Source organism: Euleptes europaea, chromosome 6, assembly GCF_029931775.1.
Source record: "Euleptes europaea isolate rEulEur1 chromosome 6, rEulEur1.hap1, whole genome shotgun sequence".
In the NCBI taxonomy this organism is placed as follows: Eukaryota; Metazoa; Chordata; class Lepidosauria; order Squamata; family Sphaerodactylidae; genus Euleptes; species Euleptes europaea.
In genome coordinates this window covers 16,478,765-16,501,704 of record NC_079317.1, presented here as the reverse complement: position 1 = coordinate 16,501,704, position 22,940 = coordinate 16,478,765, and the positions used below count along the sequence as shown (strand labels likewise).

Sequence of the window (22,940 nt, the reverse complement as noted above, 5' to 3'; positions counted from 1 at the left end):
AACTTTATTTGGCTATGCCGAGGGTGATTCCTAAAGCAGGGCGTGCGTTTGGCATTCGTTTCTGCCCCTAATTATATCAAGGTGTGGAGATGCGCTCACCTACCATTTCACAAACGCGGGCTTTTGTGCGCAGTCTTGCTTAGTCATTGATGGTGCAAACCTTCTCGCTTGTCTGTAACAAAACATTGCAAGGGCATAATCCAGCCAAAGCTGAGCCTTTCCTTGATTCTTTAGTGGAAATCAGTCACATAAAAGGGGATAACTCTGGATTCTATGCTTGGAATTTGGGGTGGTGGTGGTATTGCTTTTTGTTTTATAGTTTGTATATCAGAGGGTTCCCTCCCTTTTTTTGCATTAACAGAATGTGTCTCCCAAATGAATTAAAAGTAAAGAAACCTGCAATTCTATGCATACTTACTTGGGAGAGAGCTCGGTTGAAAGCAGTGGGATTTGCTTCCAAATAAACATACATAAGATTGAGATGCATTTTGAGCCGAACAGCTATTTCTGAATACAATTTATGCAAGACAGCTCTTCAGATTATACAACCCTTTCCTGTTTTTTGGGGCAACTTTACAGGCAAGGGGAAATTATAGAGCCATTATTCCTGGAGCGTAATTCATGGTGGCCTTCCCTCGAGAAGCGCCCATGTCAAGAGTTCCTAGTTTCCTGTCACCACTAAACAAACAAGGATGGTTTAAAATAGCCCTACCGTTCCTTGTGACTGTTACAATGTCAAGGCAGCTGTCACTCACGTGTCAATGGACAGTTTGTTTGTTCCAAGTTGCGATGTGCTTTTCCCACCTTACTGGGAAGGCTGCAAGAAAAAAAATGAAATTATGTATCCTTTGAAAATAACAAATGCCAGTATGGTGTGCTGGTTAAGAGCAGTGGACTCTAATCTGGAGAGCCGAGCTTGATTCTCCCCTCCTCCACATGAGCGGCGGACTCTAATCTGATGAACCGGGTTGGTTTCCCCACTCCTTCACATGAAGCCAGCTGGGTGACCTTGGGCTAGTCACAGTTCTCTCCGAACTCTCTCAGCCCCACCTACCTCACAAAGTGTCTGTTGTGGGGAGAGGAAAGGAAGGAGATTGTAAACTGGTTTGATTCTCCTTTAAAGGTAAAGAAAATCGGCATATAAAAACCAGCTCTTCTTCTTCTTCCACTGGGATCAGCAAGGTCAGCTGGTCTTCTTCAGTTCACTGCCGCTATTGAAGGGACTTGCATAGCAGTCAGTACGGCATAGTGGTTAAAGGGTCGGACTAGGCTCTGGGAGAGTCTGGTTCCAGTCCCCGCTCAGCCATGGAAACTCACTGGGCGACTTTGGGCCAGTAACTCTTTCAGCCTAACCTACCTCTCAGGGTTGTTGTGGTGAAAACAAAATGGAGGGGAAGATGAAATGGAGACTGCTAGAGTCTTGACTAAGGCATTGACATCACTTCTGGTCTGTGCAGGAAGTGACATCATGATGGTGAGGGGAAATGCCAAGCTTCCCTCTTTTTTCTTCTACCACCCTAGCTAGTGGCAGTGGGGGCAGGCGGAGTTTGGAGAGGAAAAGGAAGCTCAGTAGAGATGTGATGCTGTGGAGGCCACACTCCAAAGCTGCCATTTTCTCCACTGGGACTCAAGGCTGATGACAAAGAATAAATCAGTACAGTCAGTGCTCTTTCCTCCAAAAGGAACTAACCTGGGAGAACACTACTCCTGGAACTCCTTACCACTTGAGTTGAGGGGTGGCGGGGAGCTCGGTTAATTGACAGGCAATTGCCCACCATAACTGGGCAAATGGGAAGCCTATTCAACGCCAGCATTGTCTGCTCTGACTGGCAGCTGCTCTCCCGGGACTCAAGTCGAGGTCTTTCACATCGGGTTTCCAGCTCTGGAGTGGGAAATTCCTGGAGATCTGGAGGGAGGTGGGGGTTGGAGAGGGGAGGGACCTCAGGGCGGTGATTGCCATATACAGTCCAATCTCCAAAGCAGCCATTTTCTCCAGGGGAACTGATTTCTGTAGTCTGGAGGTCAGTTGTAATTCCAAGAGAACGCCAGGTCCCACCTGGAGGTTGGCAACCCTATCATAGCCAATATTCTAACCACTCCACCACACTGTGATAACATATGTGAAGTGTGTTGATTGCTTGAAAGGCACCATAGCATCGCCCAGAATGATCATCTGTGCCTCTTTGTGAAAACGCTCTTGATGCCCCAACCAGTCGAGGCAAGTTTAGGAGTCTAAGCCCATTCATTTCAATTGGCTTAGACTGGAGTAACTATCCTTAGGAATGCATTGTAACCTTTCCTCTTCAATGTCATGTATTTTATTTATTTATTGTATATTTGTTTTCTGAATGTGAGTCCCAGAGCCTGACAACTTCTCAATGTAATTTGCAGGCTGCGAGCAGGAAGATGATAAAAACGATGCCCTTTTTCCACAGCACTCCTGCCAAACAGGGCCCCAGCAATAAAGATCTCCGGACGGAAAGAGAGGCAGACAAAAAGCCCTCCACGTCGTCTGAATCTGAACCTGACACCGTGTCAATTGAATCCTCGACCGAAGAGGCTCCGCCCAAAGGCGACATGAAAACTCACAACCAAAGAGGGGCTCCTGTCCTAGGAAGCTCTCCCTCAGAATTCAGCGGGAACGGCACCTCGAGCCCAGAGCCAAATAAGCATCGAGGAATTACAGGCAAAATAATCAACGCCTTGTATCCCCTTGCTGTTGGGAAAGCTAAAATAAAGCACAAGAAGAAGAAGAACAGTAAACAGGAAGAAAGCAAGCCCATCACAGGTACAGTTTAAACCATCAGCATATCCTGCAGAAGAGAATAATTACGCTTAAACATGTGGCTGCTGCTGAAAATGGCAGCCCCAAGTTGACTTTCCTTTCCTCTGTAATAAGTAGTAGTACTCACCGTATGCCCTGGGGCAGGCATTTCCTTATTCCATCTAGCAGCAGCCAATGCTGATGAATAGGGTCAAGGAAAGGATAATCCTTCAATCACTCTTCAGGTTGCGAAATTTTGCACGGCAGCAATGAAAATTCGACGCCATAGAACAGTCTCTTAACCCAACTGACAGATGTGTCTCGGTTGTAGTTTTTTCCTTTTAACTGTTATAAGACTCGGACTGCTATTGTTTGCTTGTAAGAGTATTTTAGTCCATGTTTATCTGGCTAAGGGCCGCAAATAAATAATCAATTATCAAGGGTCAAGGAAAATAGCACAGTAATATGGATTAAGCAGTAGTGAACACTATGAAAGGGGAAGGGAGAATTTGACACTGGGCTGCCATTTTCAGTGGCAGCCTTGTGTTTTCTTGTAATGTTTAGTTTTGCCCTGTAGAGTGGTTCAGATGGGATCCAATGCATTGGTAGTCCCTGGAATTGGAAACAGGCTTGTTGTCGGGATTGCCGGTTACACTATGCAAAGCAACATGGTCTCCCTTCCAGCAAATAGATAGGCCCACTTTTCACGGAAGATTTAGATGCTCTCTTGCCACGGACAAAAAAAAACAACCCCGATTTAAACGTTTTTTTCATGGCCGCGATTTATCCCTGTCAATCTCGATGTAGTTTTGGTTTTTCATGGGAACAAAGCACGCTGTATTTGACAACGGTTTGGTCTATCCCTTTTGCAGGAGGCCTCCCCTTCCAACAAGCTCATTGTTTATGCCCGCCCCCAACTCCGCCCCAACTCCGTCCAGCAGATTATCTCGTGCGGTTCACCAGCCCCAGCGCAAAAAACAAGCACCAGTCCCTCTGGTCTCCTACATTTTTCTTCCACCCTCGCTCTGTTCTGCTTTTGGAACAGTCAGATTCCAAATGGGGGGGGGGCAGGCAGCGCTTTCCTCAAAGCTTCCCTCTATTTTCTATACATGTGGAACCCATTGCCCTTTAATGACAGACAGGATTTGGGGGGGGGGGGCAGGAATTGCATCCATGTGCCCAAAGAAGTGTTTAGCTGAACGTGGGAATGGAGCAGCTCCAACCTGTGCCGATTCAAGAGGAGTGCCTTGGATTTGCCGCTCTCTAGATGCACATTTTCCCCATCCTAATTCTCAAAACTCTTTTTGGGGGCTGATTGTTGAGTTTTGAGAATTTGGATGGGGAAAAGGTGCATCTATAGAGCGGCAAATCCAAGGAAAAACCTCCCGTGCATAAATGGCCACTGTACACCTCTTGCATTAAAGCAATTTCCCAGAGTATGTCCCCCCCAGAAGGCCCCTGGCTTTTGCGCCGGCCCCAATCCGGCCCCAGTGCATCGTGAGAGAGAGGAGGGCTCCTGGCTGGCGTGCCGGTCCTGATCCAGCCAGTGTGCATGGCGGGCGGGGGAGAGGAAAGAAGGCCCCTGGCTTGCGCGCCGGCCCTGATCCGGCCCCAGTGCATCGAGAGAAAGGAGGGAGACTCAGAGCAGACTGGCTGCCCCTCTTCAGAAGAGTGATGGGAGGGAGTTTTGCCTTGGTTTTTCCGCTCTCAGGATGCACATTTTCCCCATCCGAATTCTCAAAAATCCCCCTCCCCGCTGGGGTAGGGGGGCCAACAGCCCCTTCCCTTGAACACCCCCCGCGGGTCCAGCTGCCACCCTAGACCGAGCTGCCACCACCACCACCCCCAGCGCGCCAGGCGCACATGGCATGGCCCCGCCGGTCTCCCCCTGGAGCCATCCATTCGGCGTCCCCCTGGGCGAGGGGCGGGGAAGGCGTGCCGCCTGCCTGCCCGCCAGCCTCCGGGACGGAGGGAGAGAAGTGCCAGGACTCTAGGCAGGCAGGCAGGCAGCAAAAGGGGCGGTATTCTTGTCCGAGCACGAAACTCCCCCAGCCAATCGCCGTTCTTGTAGGAAGGGGAAAGGAGACGTCATGGGCAGGGGCAAATTAACCGAAGCAAACAATTCTTCATGGAGGTCCGAGCCAAAAACTGCGCAGCAACAGGAAAAAATGGCGCAAAAGTGGTTTGATTTCCCGCAGTTATAACGCGGCTTTTATTGTTCAATCCGGAAAAATTCGGAGCAGCCATGAATAACCAAAAATTTGCAGCGACGCAAATCAGATTTCAAACAGCAGCAAAGCTCCGTGAAAAATCGACCATAGTGTGGGGTGAGTTATTAAGGAGGGGCCTTGGCTCAGTAGTAGAGCATCTGCCTGGCATGCAGAAGGTCCCAGATTCAATCCCTGACATCTCCAGTTAAAAGGATCAGGTAGAGCCCCATGGCGTAGAGTGGTAAGCTGCAGTACTGAGTTCGATCCCGACAAAAGCCGGTTTCAGGTAGCTGGCTCAAGGTTTGACTCATCCTTCTATCCTTCCGAGTTTGGTTAAATGAGTACCCAGCTTGCTGGGGGTAAAGTGTAGATGACTGGGGAAGGCAATGGCAAACCGCCCCGTAAACATAGTCTGGCTAGTAAATGTTTTGATGTGACGTCACCCCATGGGTCAGTAATAAACAGGTGCTTGCACAGGGGACTACCTTTACCTTTTAGTGGGTGATGTAACAGACCTCTGCCTGAGACCCTGGAGAGCCGCTGCCAGTCTGAGTAGACAATACTCACCTTAATGGACCAGTGGTCTGAGTCAGTAAAAAGCTTCATGTGTTCTTGTTACTAGATGTTTACTAGAAGGCTACATTTTCATTTTGTTTTGCCAGTGGACCAAATCAGAGAGCTCATTCAAGAGAAAAAGCTATTTGAAGCTGGCCAGCATCTCCTTGTGCTGGAGAAGGAGTCTTACGACGAGAAGAGCGAAGAAGGGACAGGAGCGGAGCGGAGCGAGATCAAAGCTGTTTATGACCTTTTGAAACAAGAGGCCCTGGGCATTATAAAGACTTCAGTCAGAATAGCCCCCACGAATCCAGAGTTACTACAAAACACCGTGAGAGCCATCATGGAGCAAGTGAAGGAGGACGAGAGAGCTGCGTTAGAAGAGGCATCGGGCAAAGCTTTGAGTCCCCGGCCCAGGAAATGGAAGGAAGCTTGGACGGAGACGATCCGGGAGTCAGTTGCCGAGCGCATGCAAGTGCCATCTTTCAGTGGCGTTGAAGGCCTCTCCGCGACCGCTCACAGCTTCCTGCACATGGGGAAGACGATGAAAGATGACCTCATCATGGTGGTGCAGCATATTAAGCCCCATTACGCTAAAGATTTTCAAGTGTGCTGCATTTATGCCAAATGCTACTACCAGTGTTTCTCTTCCCAGCTGGAGGCAATTGCTCAGTTTGAACTGGGCAGTGGGGACAATGCCCTCCTGCTCACATGGGTGCAGAACATTTATCCAAAGTAAGTCTTTTTTTTCTGACGTGTTTATACCCCTGTCTCCCCACCTGGGACCCCAAGTGGTTTACAACTTCATTCTCACCTTCCATTTTAAAAAGCTTAATTCGAATCCAGTAGCACCTTAGAGACCAACAAGATTTGGGGTGTATGAGCTTTTGAGAGTCAAAGCTCCCTTTGTCAGATACAAGTAGGATTAATGAAGGGAGCTTTGACACTTGTAGAAACATAGAAAAAGAGAGTTGGAAGGGACCTCCAGAGTCATCTAGTCCAACCCCCTGCACAATGCAGGGGAATCACAGCTATCTCCTTTCCCGCACTTCCCCAATGACCCCTGCAGAATGCCCAGAGGCAGGCAAAAAAACCTCCCAGATCCCTGGCCAATTTGGAAAGCTTATACCCCTAAACTACTTGAAAGCTTATACCTCTAAAATCTCTCAGGTTGTTCTCTAAGGTGCTACTGGACTCGAATCTAGCTGTTCTACCGCAGGCCAACATGGTTACCCACTGAAATGCTCTCCCTTTTAGATAGCCACTGTCTCACTTGGATGCAGAACATTTCTCCAAAGTATTTTTTGTTTATTTAGACATTTATACCCCAGTTTTCTCCCCAATCAGGATCCAAAGTGGTTCTCGATATCATTCTTCTCCCATTTTATCTTTACAACAACAATCCATTGATGCAGGGCAGCTGCCCTAACCCTGGCCACTGCTTGGTAGGGTGGTGGTGGGGAAATCCCGAAAATTATCATTGGAGTGACAGCATGATGTCACTTCCAGGGCAAACCCGGAAGTGCCGCTATTGATTCAACATGATGAGATCCTGGGACTTCCCCATATTGTTTTCCAGAGCTGAAATAAACCCATAGGAGTTTGCCTTACTGGGGTGAACACTTGAATAGCCATGGGGTTATTCCACATCAGGAAAAAGGCATGGAGGGAAAGTCTTAAACACCCCCCCCCCATAATAGTCCCATTCCAGATCAGGGCCTCATGTTCCAGCTATTTAGAGGAAACGAATTCTGGGAGCTCCTTCCCCTTGCTGTTAATAGTATGGTTGCCAACTCCTGCTTGGGAAATTCCTGGAGATTTGGTGGTTGAGCATGGGGAAGGTGGAGGTTGGGGAGGGGAAGGAGCTCAGGAGGGATGTGATGCCATAGACTCCACCCTCCAAAGCAGCCATTTTCTGCAGAGGGACTGATGTCTGTAGCCTGGAGATCAGCTGTAATGCCTGGAGAACCCCAGAACCCACCTGGGGGTTACCAATCCTAGTTTCAAGGCCTCAAACATGCTCACACATACACACATGCACACACATACCCCAGAATTACTGCTGGCCCAGCTGGAAGAAACGTTCAGGTTGCAGGAATGTTGCCAATAGGTTTCTCCCATAGGGTTGCCAGGTCCCTCTTTGCCACCAGCGGGAAGTTTTTGGGGCAGAGCCTGAGCAGGGCGGGGTTTGGGGAGGGGAGGGACTTCAATGCCATAAAGTCCAGTTGCCAAAGCGACCATTTTCTCCAGGGGAACTGTTCTCTAACGGCTGAGATCAGTTGGGATAGCAGGAGATCTCCAACTAGTACCTGGAGGTTGGCAACCCTATTCTCAAAACAGGGCAACTAGCAGCTTCAGGGAGGCATTTGGGGTCTGGAAAGGACACAGGTAAAAGGGTTAAATCGGTCTCTCCCATGGCTCCACTCTGAATCAACCCCTCCCCATAGCTGCTGTTTAACAATGAGTGTGCTGGACATCTGATCTTTTGGGGTCTTGTCTGTCTTCGCCCTAAGTAATACATGTCTGACGTTTTTGGGGAGTGGGGGATTGTTGTCCCACATTGGGTCTACGGAAATTGTCAGGAAAGGGAAGCATGAAGGAAACCCTCTTCCTATTTTACTGCATGGCTTGCTGTTTGTGGGTTACTTTAGTCACTGTTTTTGGAAACAGAACCATGGCAAGAGATGAATATTCCAAAGCAAAGTTTTTTTAAAAATTGGTGTGTTTTTTTTAAAAAGCAAACCCCTCCCAAAAAAAAACTGTTGAACTCTAATGTCTGAGCAGTTTCTAGCAACTCCTTGCAAAAAAATGACTTTGCAAATCCCTGTTATTCCTGCTGATTTGCCAGTTCATACAAAACACTATACTTGAATTCCCAGTATGGAATTTGTCAGTATCAACTTTTCAAGGCTTTAAACAAGCCAGATTTTTTTTTAATGGCTATAAGTTTTGTGTGGATGTCAAATTTCATCCAAGTATTCTCACGCTTGCGGCTGACCTCCTTTCCCATCTGCTTTTCACTGGGTTTCTTTGGGAATCGGAATAAGAACTGGGGCAAATGGACCCTTCGAACTTGCGTGGCTGATATGTGATTTTCTTCTTCATTTCAGTGAAATAAAAAAGCATCCTGTCTTAGAGAAAGACTTGGAAGAAGCCAACCTAGGAAGCCTTTTGCCGCTAAAACAGATTAAGCATCTTGAAGAGATTTACCTGATTAATGAGGCGGTAAGCGTAGAATTGTTCTTTCAGTGAAGAAAAGTCTGTTCATGCACACTGTGCATTGTTTTTTTCATATTAATTTGTTAGATTTTTTATCATACCCTTTCTCTAAGGAGCTCAGGGCCGCATCCATGGACATTGTCTCTCTCTTTATCATTTTATCCTCACAACAGCCCTGTGAAGTAGGCACATCTAAGAGAACGTGGACTGGCCCCAAGGTCATCCAAGTAAGCTTTATGACAGGGTGGGGAGCTAAACTCAGGTATCATTCTCACCACTATATCCTGCTGGCCCACTTATCTCTCTCTCTATAGATGACATTCCCATTTATCTGAAATGTAGATCAATCAAATCAAACATTTTGAATAAACCATATGAATGAAGAAGATTGTAATGTAAGAGTTAAGAAACGTCTATAGCTTTGAGGGCCCCACTAGCCCTTCCCCAGAAATCAGTTCCATTGTCAAACCACTCTTATTGTTAGGAATTCTCTCCTAACTGTTAACCAAAATCTGCTATCCTCTGACTTAAGCCAGTATATCTACCCTTGCTTTCTGGAGCTACCGAGAACAAGGCTTAAATCCACCATGGAGGGAACAGAGGGTGATTTTTGCTGAAGCCCTTCCAACTTTCGATCTCTGACTTCCACTTCATGCAGTTTTTGGGGGGCCCCTGTCCCCCAGGAGTGGCATTTCAGGGGTGCATTTGGGGCTGTAGCAGGAGATGGACAGGTGAGAAAGTCATGCTCCATTGACGGAAATCCCATCTGTAGAAATCCTCTGGTAGATCAAAGCCCAAGTCTTTGTCCTCTTCTATGTGATGGCCCTTCAGGTATTTGAAGAGAGTTGTCATGTCTTCTCTCAGTCTTCTTGTTATCCAGGCTAGACATATCCAGTTCCTTCCTCACAGGTCTTGTTTTCCATGTTCTGTCTTCATTGCCCTCTTCTGAACTAGCTCCGGTTTGTCTCTCTTGTTAAGTTAATAGATGGGGAGGAAAACATCTGAACCGGCTGATGCTATCAGGGTATTGCCCCGTAACTCCAGCTGCTTATCTCTTTGTTGGTGTTTTCTCCATATTTTTTCAAGGAATCTCTGAAGCGCTGCCTGGCTAGATGCTTGGAAATGGAAGTCACGAGGTGGAGGCAAGGCAGGGAACCAGAGAAGCTGGAGGGCCATTTTCACAGTGAACTGCGAATAGATGCCATCCAGGTAATCAACAGTTCTCTAACCTACCTAACTTCAGTGGTCAGTCCAGGCAAGTGGAAGATGCATCAGGGGTCTGGATTTATTGAACCGAAAGGCCTGTGTTCAAACTTCAGGATTGTTCCATGTTAATACCTGCCAATTCCAGTAGCATTACCCAATCACAGCCAAGAAGTCTTGTTGTTTGCAAGTCAGAACTGAATGCTTGAAAGCTGCCTGGTAGCAAGTCACACTGTCAGTCCATCTAGTTCATCATAGAATCATAGAGTTGGAAGGGACCACCATCTAGTCCAACCCCCTGCACGAAATTCACACTACCTCCCCCACCCACACCCCCAGTGACCCCTAGTCATGCCCAGAAGATGGCCAAGATGCCCTCCTTCTCATGATCTGAGACTAGTCCTCTAGTGTGACTTGCAGATGTCCTGGAGGTCTGAGGAGAGGGAAGGGTCTTCTCTAGCACCCACCACCTGAGAGTCCAGGAATTGAAACTGTGGCCTGTGCTTGACTCGTTGCAACTGGTAGGACTGAGCATGCCCAACATGGGGGCCATAATGTTTGGAATGCAATTTCACAAACAATGTTGTCTGAGGGAGCACAACCCATGAAAAGCTAGGAATTCTGTTCTGATCCCAAGGTAGGGCGGTCTCTCTCTTAAACCCCCAGTTCTTAGACCGAGGTCTCAAACAATAAAACCATAAAGCTTAAATAAGACCCATATCTAAAAACACCTCCCCTTGAAACTTCTCTGCAGCCTCTAAAACGTGAGCAACAAAATAAGTACACTGAGGGTCAGAGTCCTCTAAGAGGAATTGAAAAGGTAAGGCAGTCAGGGAGGAGCAGCAGGGTACTGCTAGTTGAATTGTGGAACTCCCTGCCCCAGGTTGTGGTGATGGCTGCCAACTTGGAAGGCTTTAAGAGGGGACTAAGTAAGTAAGTAAATATTTTTATTTGTAGATAGCCAAAGGCCATTACAAGGTAAATTAAACTTTAAAACAAGAAAATTATTCAATAAAGATAAAAGATAAAATTATGATAAAATATAATTAAAATACATCCTATCTGGCCATCAGTTCTGGCTAGTTACATTCTTTGGCACCAGTTTGGCTTTTATCTTTCTAGCTGCTAGAGCGAAAAGTGACAGCCAGTAAGTGATAAATGAGTCAGTATCTGACAATAAAAATGCTAATTTATTGGAATCAGGAAATAAGTTTAACCCAGTTAATATGGTACAAAGGAATTTTCCCCTAGGTACTGCATAAAGAGGACAAGCGAAAATATAATGGGATTTTAAGAGGGGAGTGGACATGTTCATGGATGATATCCATGGCTACTAGTCAAAATGAATACTAGTCATGATGCATGATGAATACTAGTCATGATGCAAACCTAACAGAGGAGCAAGCCTATTATATTAGGTGCTGTGGAATACAGGCAGGATGCTGCTGCAGTTGTCTTGTTTGTGGGCTTCCTGACCTGGTTGACCACTGTGTGAACAGACTATTGTATTTGATCCAGCATGGCTTTTCTTATGTTCTCATGCACTGTGGCCATGAGATGAATAATCCTAGCATAAGGACATAAATAGAGCCATGCTGGATCAGACCAAAGGCCCACCAGGTCCAGCAGTCTGTCCACATAGTGACTGACCAGCTGCCTCTAGGAATCCCACAAGAAAGATGACTCTAACAGCATCCTCCTGCCCGTGCTCCCCAGCAACTGATTTGAAGACTACTACCTCTGCTACTGGAGGGAGTAGATATCTACCATGACGAGTAGCCATTGGTAGCCTCATCCTCCATGAGTTTGTCCAGTTTAGCCAAACTGTAGATCCTAAGATATTACTGAGGAGTCACATTATGATGTTTTTGTGTTTTAGGCTGTGCATGGAGGGCAAAAGCGTGCTGAATACATCACACCGGACCTGGGCGAACAAATCGCACCATTGCTTCTGGTGGAACTCCTGACCTTTCTGCAAAGGTGGGATAGCAAGCTCTTGGGTCAATACGTTTCATCTCTTTGCAAGTTCTTCTCAGGCAAATTTCTGATTGTTCTTTCTCCCCCTCTGGTGTCTCCACAGCTATAAGAAGGAACTCGAACGCTTCATTAAGGAGAACAAACAGCCCCGATATTTCGAGGCAACTGTCATTGCGAATATTAACAACTGTCTGAGTTTTCGGTAAGAATGGACGAACAGTTTGACCAAAACTTAGCATTTGTATAGCGTTTTCAGTGTCCGAAGCACCTTATGCACCCTATCATTAGCCCAGTGGTATAGATAAGAGGCGGCTGAGCCTTAAAGTCAGTGATTTGCCTACACTGACTCAATCAGATGCCCATAATCTTTCTTCTACATTGTCTTAGACAATCACAACCGTGATTACGTGGGTGTGCCATTAAGCTGCTTCTGACTTGTAGTGACCCTATGAATTAATGACCTTCTGAAAGGCCTTGCTCAGGGCTTGCAAACTGAGGGCCGCGGCTTCTTTCATTGAGTCAATCCGTCTCATGTTGGGTCTTCCTCTTTTCCTGCTGCCTTCCACTTTGCCTAGCATTACTGTCTTTTCCAGTGACTCTTGTCTTCACATCATGTGACCAAAGTACGATAGCCTCAGTTTAGTCATTTTAGCTTCTAGGGAGAGTTCAGGCTTGATTTGATCTAGAACCCGCCTATTTGTCTTTTTGGCAGTCCACATCCATAAAACTCTTCTCCAACACCACATTTCAAAGGAATCAACTTTCTTCACTGTCCAACTTTCACACACATACATAGTAATGGGGAATACTATGAATTATCTTGATCTCTCTGTAAAATGATTCATCCTTGGGTGGTGAAATCCACTTCCCAGCAAGAAGAAGTTTTACCAGTGCAGTTGTTTATACAGTGACCTTACAAACCATGGCCAGGTGGAGTGAGACTGAAACACAGCTTTCCTTCCAAGAAATACCGGCCACCACTTCTACCCTAAGATCTTGGGACCTCTTGCTAGCAAAAGCCAGAGTGGTCCAGTGGATAAAGCTGAAATCCTCACAGAATAACACATGAACACATGAAGCCGCCTTATACTGAACCAGACCCTTGGTCCATCAAATTCAGTATTGTCTACTCAGACCGGCAGCAGCTCTCCAGGGTCTCCGGCTGAGGTCTTTCACGTCACCTACTTGCCTAGTCCCTTTAACTGGAGATGCCGGGGATTGAACCTGGGACCTTCTGCATGCCAAGCAGAGGCTCTACTAGTGAGCCACGGCCCCTCCCCAATAACCTTGGACTAGTCATCCTTTGTGGGGGGGGGGTGTTGAAGTTAGGCCAGTGCACTTATGTCATTTCCAATAAAAACCAGAAGTGACATAGGAGATTGCTAGCATTTCGGGGGGTGGGGATGGGACTCTATGTTAAAATCATAGAGTTTTTGCAAAATGCTAGAGTGTCCTCCATGTCATTGCTGGTTTTTACTGGAAATGACTTAAGCACCCAGGCACACCAAGCCCTGCCCCCTTCCAGTTCCATTGCAGCTTGGCAACCCTAAGGAAAAGGCAGTATTGTGTGTTCAACATTACCATTATTTGGTAGCAGCATTATTTCATTTAAAAAGCAGCCTCATGTATAGAGACAAGGCTTTTTTCAATGACATGTGAAACAACTCATATCCTCTTTCCTCGTTCCTCATTTCAGAACCCATGCTGAAAAAAGCACGAGACCAGGTCAGGATGATATCAAACTACAGATTTTTACTACACTTAATGAAATTGAAAACACAGGAATTGATGTGCTTCTTCAAGGCTTGTTTCAAGAGCTACAGGTAAGCGATCGCTCCCCTCCCCTCCATAGTTTTCATTTGCTCCTCTTGTCATGCAAGCCTGAGAGAAGGCAGACTAGTGGGATGGCCCAGTTCTCCCCCCCCATATTAACATAAAATCTGTCACAGCTTTATCCTATCCTTCCTCTGTGGTGCTCAAAGTGGCCATAATGGGTCTCCCCACCTCACTTTTTATCCTGACGAGAACCCTGTGAAGTAGAGTAGGCCGAGGGGGACTGGCTGGTCACAGGCTACAAAGTTGGATGAATGGTTGGGTGGTGATTTGAACTTGGGACTTCCCGGTCTCATCAGCTCTCAGGAGTTAGGACTTGAATGAGAGATGGCCAAGGAAGTACAGGGTTGCTACGCAGAGGCAGCCGATGGTGAACCACTTCTGTTAGTCTCTTGCCTTGGGGGAAAAAAACCCTACGGGACTGCCATAAGTTGTCTACGACTTGACTTCACTTTCCATCTCTTCCAACGCTTTAGCCACTAGACCTGCCTGCCCGTTATTGAGCAGCTTGCAAGTACAATCCAAAGCAGAATCCAAAGTCTACTGAAGTTAATAGGTTTAGAAGGGGGTCACTCTGCTTAGGACTACATTGTGAAAGTCTTTTGGATCCCTCATAAGTTACAAATCATGTGCAGCAGAAAGGAGTGAGGAAGGATGTGGAATCTGCATTCTAAAATCTGAACAGGTCTCTCTGTCTTGACTCCCTTCAGCCTCTTTTTAAAAAGTTTACCCAGAAGACATGGCTCTCCTGCACGGACATTATGAACGAAATCATAGCCTGCGCCAGCCACCACATGTCAACGTTCCAGACTCTCGAAGAGCCTTTTCGAAAGGTAAACTAAACCTGTGGAAGATACCAAGGAGGAGGACATCTGTGCTTTTGGCCGGAGGATTGTAGGGGCAGACAGGAGGTTGAACGTGCTTCAAGAAGGGCTCTGTTTTCTACGATAATCATACACAATTCCTTGTCCTGCTGTTGCCACTGGTCAAGCAGGTTTTTGGGGGAAAAAACCACTAAAACCTGTTCACAGAGGAATGAATCAACACACCAGAAGAAAATATTCCTCTTTCAAGTCATCTTAAGTGCTCTAAAAATTATCTGCCCTCAGGCCTAATGACAATTTACTTCCCCCCCCCACCTCTGTCCTCCTTAGGCCCTCATGCCCCACACAAGCTTAGGAGTTCCCCATTGGTAACTCCAATCCCAGGCAGCAGGGTCTGACACAGACCATGGTGAATGAAAAAAATGGACTTAAGAATCCCCCCCGTGCCATGTTCCTGACCGGAAATGGGCCTGGAGGGCATTATTTGCTCTTTTGGATGCTCTACGTGTACTGATGGGATACACAAATTCATCCTCAATGAGGCATTCCCCTGAGGCAATTTCAGGTCAGGGAAATGAAACAGAGGAAGAAGAAGAGTTGGTTTTTATACTCCGCTTTTCTCCACCATAAGGAGCCTCAAAGCGGCTTACAGTCGCCTTCCCCCTTCCCCCACAACAGATACCTTGTGAGGTAGGTGGGGCTGAGAGAGTTCTGAGAGAACTGTGACTTGCCCAGGCTTACCCAGCAGGCTGCATGTGGAGGAGTGAGGAATCCAATCAGGTTCTTCAGATTAGAGTCTGGAAGGTTCTGCTTCTTCTCATGTGCCTTGAAAACGCGGGCAAAACACAGGGAAACACAGGGGGAGAGTGAAGCGACCTCTGACGGTCGGAAATAGCATGCATAATCAAAGCAAAGACCTGAAGTCGTTGGAAGGGTGACTGCGATGGAAACAGCCATGCATAAAAGGCCAATGACAAAGGGAGACAAACGAATCTCTTTGGGAAGGGTGTTCCGAATTTTCAGCGCCATGACTGACAAAGCCCTTTCTCTGGTGGCCGCCCATCTACCCTCAGGTGGCAGGGCACCCAAAGAAAGGCCTCTGAAAATGACCAGAGTTGCCATAATAAGAGTGACGTGACAGTCCAGTCAAAATGTGACAAGGCTGTATTAAGGAAAATAAAAATGTCTTCACCTGCTAATAGAAACAGTCCACAATGGGACTAAGATGGAAACTCATGAAGGTCTCACAAGATGGCCGCCACTACTGCGGAAGTCCTGCTCCACATTATGACATCTGGAAAAGGAACGCCAATCAGAAGGTGTTGGTGTCTGAGGGGAAACATACAGAAGGAGGCATTCCCTCAACTACAGAGGGCCCAGATCATATAAAGCAGAAGTGGGAAGAAAGTATATCTTGGTTCATTGGGGGACCATTCACCAATCTAATGGTTCTACCTAGAACTTGCTGGTTGCTGAGGTCCTTGCAAGAACTCTAGACTAGGTGGACCTTGGTCTGATGCATCAAAGTTCTTCTGATGTTCTTAATAAGAGTTTATGCTCGGGATCACTTAAAACTGCTTAGTTAGGCAGTAATTGTTTCCAAGTGCTTTACAAATTTAAAAAGTGTTGATTGACCACTGGAAGTCTAGATTAAAAAAAACTAGGGCCCGCAGGACTGAAGCTCCCTGTTTAGGTCCTGCGTAGCCCAGATCTTCTGCTGAGAGTTCCTGGCTTTTCTCCCTGCGTCAGCCTTGATCCAGATCACCAGAACCCAGTTATCTCTTCCTACCATCTGTGCTCTTGACCTGTTCATCCTCAGGAGTTCAAGGGCCAGATGAGATTCCCTTCGAGTTCTTTTTCAGTTGTATCATGAGAGCTGGGAGTTTGTTCCAGGCAGCCTAAGTAAACTCATAGGAGAAGAGCGGTTTGTTTGCATTTCCTACTTTTGTGTTCTTAAAAAAAAATCTACAGCGCTAATAAAGCGACTGGCACGCAGACTGGGGAAAAGCAGGAACTCTCTCATGGCCCAAGGGTGTCGTTTCCATTGTGTTGCTTCCCACCCTTCATCTATCATTTGCGATCATAATCTTAATAAGCAGAGTTTTCATTCTTTCTAAAGCACTTTCAAAAATGGAGCCCTGCACAACCCACACAGTTATAGGGGTCCCACCCCACAGTTGTATAATTTAAGGAGCTTCCCCTATTTTCCCCAAATGGCTTTGCTAGGGGATTGGGCTTGCGGGACTGACTCTTCCAATTACCCAGAAGCCATGCTCTATGCTACATACATATGAGCAAATGGCAACAAAGGGAGGCTATGGCTCAGTGGAAGAGTATCTGCTTGGCATGTAAAAGGTCCCAGGTTCAGTCCCCGGCATCTCCAGTTAAAAGGACCAGACAGTGAAAGAACTCTGCCTGAGAACCTGAAGAGCCACTGGAAGTCGGAGTAGACAACACTGACCTTGAAGGACCAATGATGTGATTAAGGATCAGGCAGCTTCATGAGTTCTCAGACATCTGTGTTCTGAAATGGACACATACAGTGCAGATTAGGGGTGGGACCCAGCTGGTTTTTCTCTAAGTGAAAAAAAGGGAGGAGGGGGTCCCATTTACATTGGGAATGATGGAACCAGTATGGACAAATGCCATGTGGGACAGAGAAGAAGAAGAGTTGGTTTTTATATGCTGACTTTCTCTACCACTTAAGGAAGAATCAAACCAGTTTAAAATCTCCTTCCCTTCCCCTCCCCACAACAGACACCCTATGAGGTAGGTGGGGCTGAGAGAGTGTGATAGCCCAAGGTCACCCAGCTGGCTTCATGGGGAGGAGTGGGGAAACCAGCCTGGTTCACCAGATTAGGCTCCACCGCTCATGGGGAGAAGTGGGGAATCAAACCCGGTTCTCCAGATCAGAGCCCACCGCTCCAAACCACCACTCTTAACCCCAACACCACACTAGTGGTAGTGAGGAGCAGGATTGGGTGAAACTGAGCACACACAAAAAACTGGCAGGATTGTCTAATTTTTTTTAAGACGCCATCTGTGGGCCAGTATTTAACATTACAAAAAACATGGGGTCGCCACCACAAATGGTGTGTAAACAGACCCATCAAATTGTTGATGGTGGGCAAACTGACTTTGTTTGAGAACAGAAGGAGAGCTCTGTCAAATGAGACCAAAGATCCATCTAGTCCAGCAGCCTATTGAGAGCCAGTGTAGTGGTTAAGAGCAGAGAACTTTAATCTGGAGGACAGGGTTGGTTTCCCTTCTCCTCCACATGAAGCCTTCTGGGTGACCTTGGGCTAGTCACAGTTCTCTCAGAATTCTCTCAGCCCCCCTACCTCACAAGGTGCCCATTGTGGGGAGAGGAAGGGAAGGTGATTGTAAGCCGGTTTGAGACTCCTTAAAGGCAGAGAAAGTCAGGGTATAAAAGCCAACTCTTCTTCTGTTTCCCATAGTGAAGTCCTACAAGCAAAGGATGGAGGCCCATGTCTCTCCCTGTTTTTGCTCTCTGGCAATCACAGTATTCAAAAGCAAGCTGCCTCTGATCATAGACAGTCAGATACACACACACACAAGAGTCTGCCTTATACTGAATCAGACCATCAGTCCATCAAGGTCAGTCTTATCTTCTCAGACTGGCAGCAGCTCTCCAGGGTCTTAAGCAGAGGTCTTGCCCATCACCTACTGCCTGGTCCTTTTAACTGGAGATGCCAGGGATTGATTCCGGGACCTTCTGCATGCAAAGCAGAGGCTCTTCCACTAAGCTACAGCCCTTCCATTTAGTCTAGTAGGCCTGTATAACCTGCTTCTCTGAGACTTAAGAAAAAGCACCCAGTTGAAATAGCACTGTCTTTGACTTGGTAGTTTTATAGCTCTGATTTTTTTCCCCTCACCTTCATCTAATCTCTGAAGACTAATTCCTTCTTTTATTTAGGCTATCATGGAGAAAATTCACCTCCACTTGGTCCGGGAACACATTTCCAGGCTTGTAAAGAAGAAACTCAGCTTGAAGACTGCAGAACAGCAAAACAATTTGTCGAGGGTCATCCAAAACAATGCCTCAATGTTGTGCACTTTTTGCACAGAAAATGTAAGTCAAATTGCTCACCACGTGCTTTTCAGAAGCAAAATGATGTCAGTCTGTAAAGCATAGATCCAGTGGCTGGCTGGATTGGTGCATCATGGCCAGGGAAGAGGAGATTTAACTCTTCAAGCTTGCTTGTTTCACTAGTAAAAAATCAGGTTGTTTACACCTTTGTTACCAGTTCTGAAGGGTAAAGGAGTCTCTTTTAAAAAACCTTTTCCACTTTAAAATGCTAACTTTAGCACAAGAAGCTCAGTTTGGGTGTTCTTCTCCTTTCCAGCCCCGTGATTCTACATTTAGGGAATCCCTTGAGCCTGCAGATGGGAGAATTTCTCATCTTCATGATGGATGGTCTAATTCATTCTCTCTTTTTTTATATTCCCCCCTTGCTAGGGATCCAATGCCACGTGGCTAGATCCTGTACTCCCAAGCCTGGCGGAAATCATCAAGCTTCAAGATACAAATGCCATCATGGTCGAAGTTGGTGGACTTGCCAGCAAATATCCCGATATCAGGTGGGGGAAAAGAATTTTGTGCCAATGCTTGACAACACTGAAGCAGTGTATCTGCAATGGCATGGTTGTGCTAGTTGGCCAGTGACTGAACACATGAACCGTATTCATACCGAGTCCGCTCATTAGTCTGTCAAGGCCCATCTTGTCTACTCTGAGTACAAGCGGATAACCAGGGTCTTGCAACCAGGGTTGAGGTGGTTCATATCATCCACTACCCGAGCCTGTTAACTGGAGGTGCCGGGGATTGAACCTGGGGCCTTCTGCATGCAAAGTAGACGATCTACCACTGAGCCACAGTCCCTGGGCCAATGCACCCCTACCAGGGCCAGTGCTACCATTAGGCGAACTAGGCGGTCGCCTAGGGCACAGACCTCAGAGGGGTGCAGAACTGGCCTGAGGGGCACTGTTTTAAACCGATTTGTTTCTCGGAGGGGGGGAAACACAACTGACAACTTATATTATTTACTTTAAGTACCACAACACTGCTATGGGATATAATTAATTATAACGTCTTATAAAAAGTTTTGTGCTTTTGTTTTTCTTTTTTCTTTTTTCTTTTTTTAAATTAATTGGCAATGGGGGGGCACAAGTAGTTAGCCTTGCCTAGGGCGCAAAAATGACTGGCGCCGGCCCTGACCCCTCCCCATCTCATTTCATTCACTGCACTTCAGCGGTGCTATCCAGCCCGGAAATCCCAACAGCATACACCCAGGTCTGCTGCCATAATCACATGCCTGTCATCCGGACGGTGTCTCAACGAGCAGGCAGCAACGTGGAAGTCCAGCCCCTCCACTACACGCTTCCTGTTTTCGAACACATACCTTCTACTTCCTCCTGCAACAGTGTGGCAGAACGGGAAAATGTAGGCAAGCAGGTTCTGGCTTTGCAGCTGCAGAGAGCTTTACTGGAATAGAGCAGCCCTTTCCTGCAGCTAATTTGCAGCTGATGCCATGATTCACAATGCACAGGATGGGCGACAAGTCCTCACAGGTTAGCAGTTTTGACCGGGCTTCCAAACGGTAGCGCTCAGCACATGAACATATAAAGCTGCCTTATACTGAATGGGACCATTGGTCCTTCAAGGTTAACATTGTCTACTCAGACTGGCAGCCACTCTCCAAGATTTCAGGCAGAGGTCTTTCACATCGGCTGAGTCAGTGTGCTCCTGCCAGGGCAGTTGGTGAATCTTTTGTGGCGGGAGGTAAAGGAAAGGAGGGGCTGTGGCTCAGTGGTAGAGCATCTGCTTGGCATGCAGAAGGTCCCAGGTTCAATCCCCAGCATCTCCAGTTAAAGGGACAGGACAAGTAGGTGATGTGAAAGACTCCTGCCTGAGACCCTGGAGAGCTGCTGCCGGTCTGAGTAGACAATACTGACTTTGATGGACCAAGGGTCTGATTCAGTATCAGGCAGCTTCATGTGTTCCTTTCAACTGGAGATGCCGAGGATTGAACCTGGGACCTTCTGCATACCAAGCAGATGTTCTACCACTGAGCCACCGTCCCAAACCCTCCAGAAGAATGTCTTTCGATTTCCTGGCCTCTCTCCCTGCTACCTTTACAGCTGGGAGACCTATGAAGAAACTCCCTGAGATCCATATTCCTGCTTGTGCTGAGCACCCTTTCACCTCACCTGCAATCAGAGAAATTTATTCAGAGCAACGGAGAGCCAGCATGGTGTAGTGGTTAAGAGCGGTGTTTTGGAGCGGTGGACTCTGATCTGGAGAACCGGGTGTGATTCCCCACTCCTCCACATGAGCGGCGGACGCTAATCTGGTGAACTGGATTTGTTTCCCCACTCCTACACATAAGGCCAGCTGGGTGACCTTGGGCAAGTAACACTCTCACAGCCCCACCCACCTTCGACAATATATTGAGGACTGTGGCTTCCTTTATAGAGTCAATCCATCTCTTGTTAGGTCTTCCTCTCTTCCTGTTGCCTTCAACTTTTCCTAGCGTGATTGTCTTTATGTAATCTATTTATATAAAGAGCCAGCGTTGTGTAGTGGTTAAGAGCAGTGGTTTGGAGCGGTGGACTCTGATCAGGAGAACTGGGTTTGATTCCCCACTCCTCCACATGAGCGGCGGACGCTAATCTGGTGAACAGGATTTGTTTCCCCACTCCTACACATAAGGCCAGCTGGGTGACCTTGGGCAAGTCACACTCTCACAGCCCCACCCACCTCACAGGGTGTCTGTTGTCGGGATGGGAAGGGAAGGTGATTGTATCCACTTTGAGTCTCCCTTAAGTGGCAGAGAAAGTCGCCGTATAAAAACCAACTCTTCTTCTTCAGTGTTTTAATTCCTCCATTTGTTCTCTGTCCTCTCCTTTCTTCCCCCCATGTTTCTGACGCTTGATGTTTTTCTGCATTGCAGCAAGAAGCATCTGGCAGCCATCTTGTACTTCAAGGGCAACTTATCTAGCAGCGACGCCAAAGGCATCTTGAGCATATTGGACATCCATTTAAATTCAACGCTTCCTCCCACATCCTTGTTCTCAGCCATCAAGCCTTCCTAGACTTGGGCTGTACCACTTTCCTAATGAGCAACGTTGCCATTCAGGGAGACCCGCATTCAGCAACTGCACATGCACAGAGTTCCAAACACAACTCTGGGGGGCGGGGACGTTCTTTGAAGTTGCCCCAGTTGGGGGGGAACTGAGGCATTGTGGCTCATTACATGAAAGAGCAGAATTAAGAGTTCCATCAAGCTTCCTGGCAGGTCTGGAACATTTTCTCTACCACCTCAGTTTTCACATCTAGGAAATGGACGCAAATCCCTCATGCAGGTGGAACGGATGCGATGTGATAAGACACCTTCATATTTGTATGGTTTGTTAAAGCACTTTCAGGAGAACCTCAATGTTTGCATCAAGTTTCTCCTTTTTAGGGGGCGGGGGAGAGGGAGATTCCTTTGTGTAAACTGAAGGAGGAATCGGAGGGGCATGTGAATAGCATTTCTGGGTACATATTTGTTGAGCTTTTCTAGCAGAAATATTCAGGGGCTTTTTCCCTGGGAGTCAAGCCCTCCTAAACTGTAGACAAGTCGCTATGAAAAGTGGAAAGGTCTGTCTCCCTGGTGTGTATCAGAAGAGTTTTTCTCAGCGGTCTGTATAGCCTGACCTAGCAAGGGCTGACATGGTCTAAGGAGAGATGGTGTGATGTAGTGGGTTAGTATGCTGGGCCAGCCACTCTGTCTCTCTCAGCCTAACCTACCTCACAGGGTTGTTGTGAGGACACCAGTGGGATCGGCCTTCTTGAGCTGCTTGGAGGAGGAGAACACAGTTGTTAATAATAAAAATATTGTCGAAGGCTTTCACGGTCAGAGTTCATTGGTTCTTGTAGGTTATCCGGGCTGTGTAACCGTGGTCTTGGAATTTTCTTTCCTGACGTTTCGCCAGCACAGTTGCGGGCGAAACGTCAGGAAAGAAAATTCCAAGACCACGGTTACACAGCCCGGATAACCTACAAGAACCAGTTGTTAATAATATTATCAATGTCTCTCTAGAACAGTTGCAAACTATGAACACACCTCTGTACACCAGTGTGTGGTAGTGGTTAGAGTGTTGGATTAGGGTCTGGGAGACTCAGGTTCGAATCCTGACTCTTCCACAGAAGCTTGCTGGGAGACCTTTGGCCAGTCACTCTCATTGAGCCTAACCTACCTTTGCGAGGATGAAATGAAGGAGAGGTGAACAATGTAAGCCGCTTCAGGTCCCCAGTGGGGAAAAAAGTGTGGTATAAATGAAGTTAGTACA

General features: G+C 47.1%; 1 protein-coding gene across 1 annotated transcript; it reads left to right on the top strand.

Moving 5' to 3' along the window:
- The first annotated feature begins 2,406 nt into the window (after positions 1-2,406).
- On the top strand, positions 2,407-21,701 carry TNFAIP2 (TNF alpha induced protein 2). Its single transcript, XM_056851037.1, has 11 exons — positions 2,407-2,788; positions 5,637-6,264; positions 8,640-8,754; positions 9,835-9,957; positions 11,831-11,931; positions 12,032-12,130; positions 13,625-13,751; positions 14,472-14,594; positions 18,523-18,678; positions 19,066-19,187; positions 21,560-21,701. Exons 1-11 carry the CDS (start codon positions 2,407-2,409, stop codon positions 21,699-21,701), a joined length of 2,118 nt encoding a protein of 705 aa, XP_056707015.1.
- Positions 21,702-22,940: the final 1,239 nt, after the last annotated feature.